Raw genomic sequence first — 1,695 nt, 5'->3', positions numbered from 1 at the left:
ATATTTATACGTAAGTTGTTAGGTCTTAAAATGTAGTACAAATGATGCACCAGTGAAGCTAAAAAATCCATAGAACATGTTTTCTTTAGCCAACATTAAGTTTTCCTAACTAGGCCTCTACCCAGCATTGGGCTCAGCCCAACTCTTTTCTCTCTCTGTAGCTGACCGAGAATGTTGTCTTCAACCTCCAACCAACCAAACCTGTATTGAAAACTGAAAACTGAAAACACAGACACAAAGAACTCCCAATTATCCATCATACTTGTTGATTTAGGCTACAAATCGCGTGGACTTCAACATGAAATTCGTAGATCTCTTCATTGCGAATCCATTTTAGTTGAGCACGCAACTTATTGTTCAAAGATGAAGGAGATCGATGCAAGTGTCCTATCTTGAAGTCGGCGCTCGCCGGAGCCTATGGCCGTGGCTAGAAGCTCGGCCAGCAGAACAGCGGCCAGCAGAGGCTGCTATGGCCGAGACGTGTGCAGGACCTGGTCGTCGATGGGCTGCAGGGGAGGCAGGAATCCCGTGGAGATGGTGATAGAGCTCCTGCACCGGCGAGTGTTGGCCATGGAAGGAGCTGCTCGCTGGAGCAGCAGGCTATGGCGGCGACTTGAGGAGGCGTTGGTGCTCGAGGGGTGCGAGGGAATAGGTGGTTCGATCGAAGCTGCTGATGGCCAGTCAATGCGTGCTCGCGGCGCCATGCCTGGGCGCTCGGGCATAGGAGTCGCGAATGGAGGAGATGCAGATCGAGCGGTTGCCAGATCTGACGGGGCTGGATGCGGTAGATCGTTTTGCAATCTGCCACATGGTTGCCAGATACATATTTCGATCAAATATATATTTATATAAACATATCACTCACAGTGATCGTCGACCATGACTAAACAATCAGACCGTTGACGCAACACAACACTAGGGTACATGTACGAGCGAAGTAGAACGAGGCGATAATATTGAGAAGGCAATTCTCATGGCTTGGCCTCTGGCTTTGGGAAGTGGAACACGGGAACAGTGGGCATCTCGGGCTTTGGTGGAAGCTCCACCTTTGGCATCTCGGGCTTCGGCGGGAGCTCCACCTTGGGCATCTCCGACTTGGGTGGCAAGTGAACCTCCGGGAACGTCGGCAACTCCACCTTGGGCAGCTCAGGCTTGGGTGGCAAGTGCACCTCAGGGACCGGTGGCAGCTCCACCTTGGGAAGCTCAGGCTTAAATGGCAGGTGCATCTCCGGGACCGGCGGCAGCTCCACTTTGGGAAGCTCAGGCTTAGGTGGAAGGTGTACTTCCGGTAACGGTGGAAGGTCTACCTTGGGAATCTGTGGCACCTCGGTCTGGTGCTCTTCCTGGGACGGAACGGTCTCCTCAAGGATTCTCGCCGCACTACTCATGGCCACGCATGAGAGAAGAAGCCCAAGGAGGAAGATAGCTGAGTTTTTCGGAGCCATAGTGTTAGACATGTGCAGCACCGGCTATCTCTGGCAGCGCAGTTTGAGTGTGGGAGAGATAGCTGGGGCTGCTGGCTACTTATAGGGTGCAAAAGTCGGCGAGGGGAGAGAGTACAGATTTTGCAACAAGTTTGTTCATCTACTTGTCTGCACTTCTGTCCAATGTATGTGTTTCTGAGTCTATATTTGTTCAAGGTTTGGGAGCGGCAGCACTCTGGTTCTTTGGGCTGCAGTTGTGGAAGCAGTGAAG

General features: G+C 52.0%; 1 protein-coding gene across 1 annotated transcript; it reads right to left on the bottom strand.

Annotated features, from left to right (window-relative positions):
* Positions 1-824: 824 nt before the first annotated feature.
* LOC119363075 (protein PELPK1-like) lies at positions 825-1,478 on the bottom strand. The gene has a single exon (XM_037628380.1). It carries the CDS (start codon positions 1,455-1,457, stop codon positions 972-974), a length of 486 nt encoding a protein of 161 aa, XP_037484277.1. The 5' UTR covers positions 1,458-1,478; the 3' UTR covers positions 825-971.
* Between the last annotated feature and the right edge of the window lie 217 nt (positions 1,479-1,695).

The sequence above is a fragment of the Triticum dicoccoides genome, chromosome 2B, assembly GCF_002162155.2.
Source record: "Triticum dicoccoides isolate Atlit2015 ecotype Zavitan chromosome 2B, WEW_v2.0, whole genome shotgun sequence".
In the NCBI taxonomy this organism is placed as follows: Eukaryota; Viridiplantae; Streptophyta; class Magnoliopsida; order Poales; family Poaceae; genus Triticum; species Triticum dicoccoides.
Note: the sequence above shows the minus strand (reverse complement) of the source record. Positions and strands in the feature narration are given on the sequence as shown.

Excerpts from the sequence above, each read along its gene's own strand:
- LOC119363075 (XM_037628380.1), bottom strand. The coding sequence starts at position 1,457 with ATGTCTAACACTATGGCTCCGAAAAACTCAGCTATCTTCCTCCTTGGG.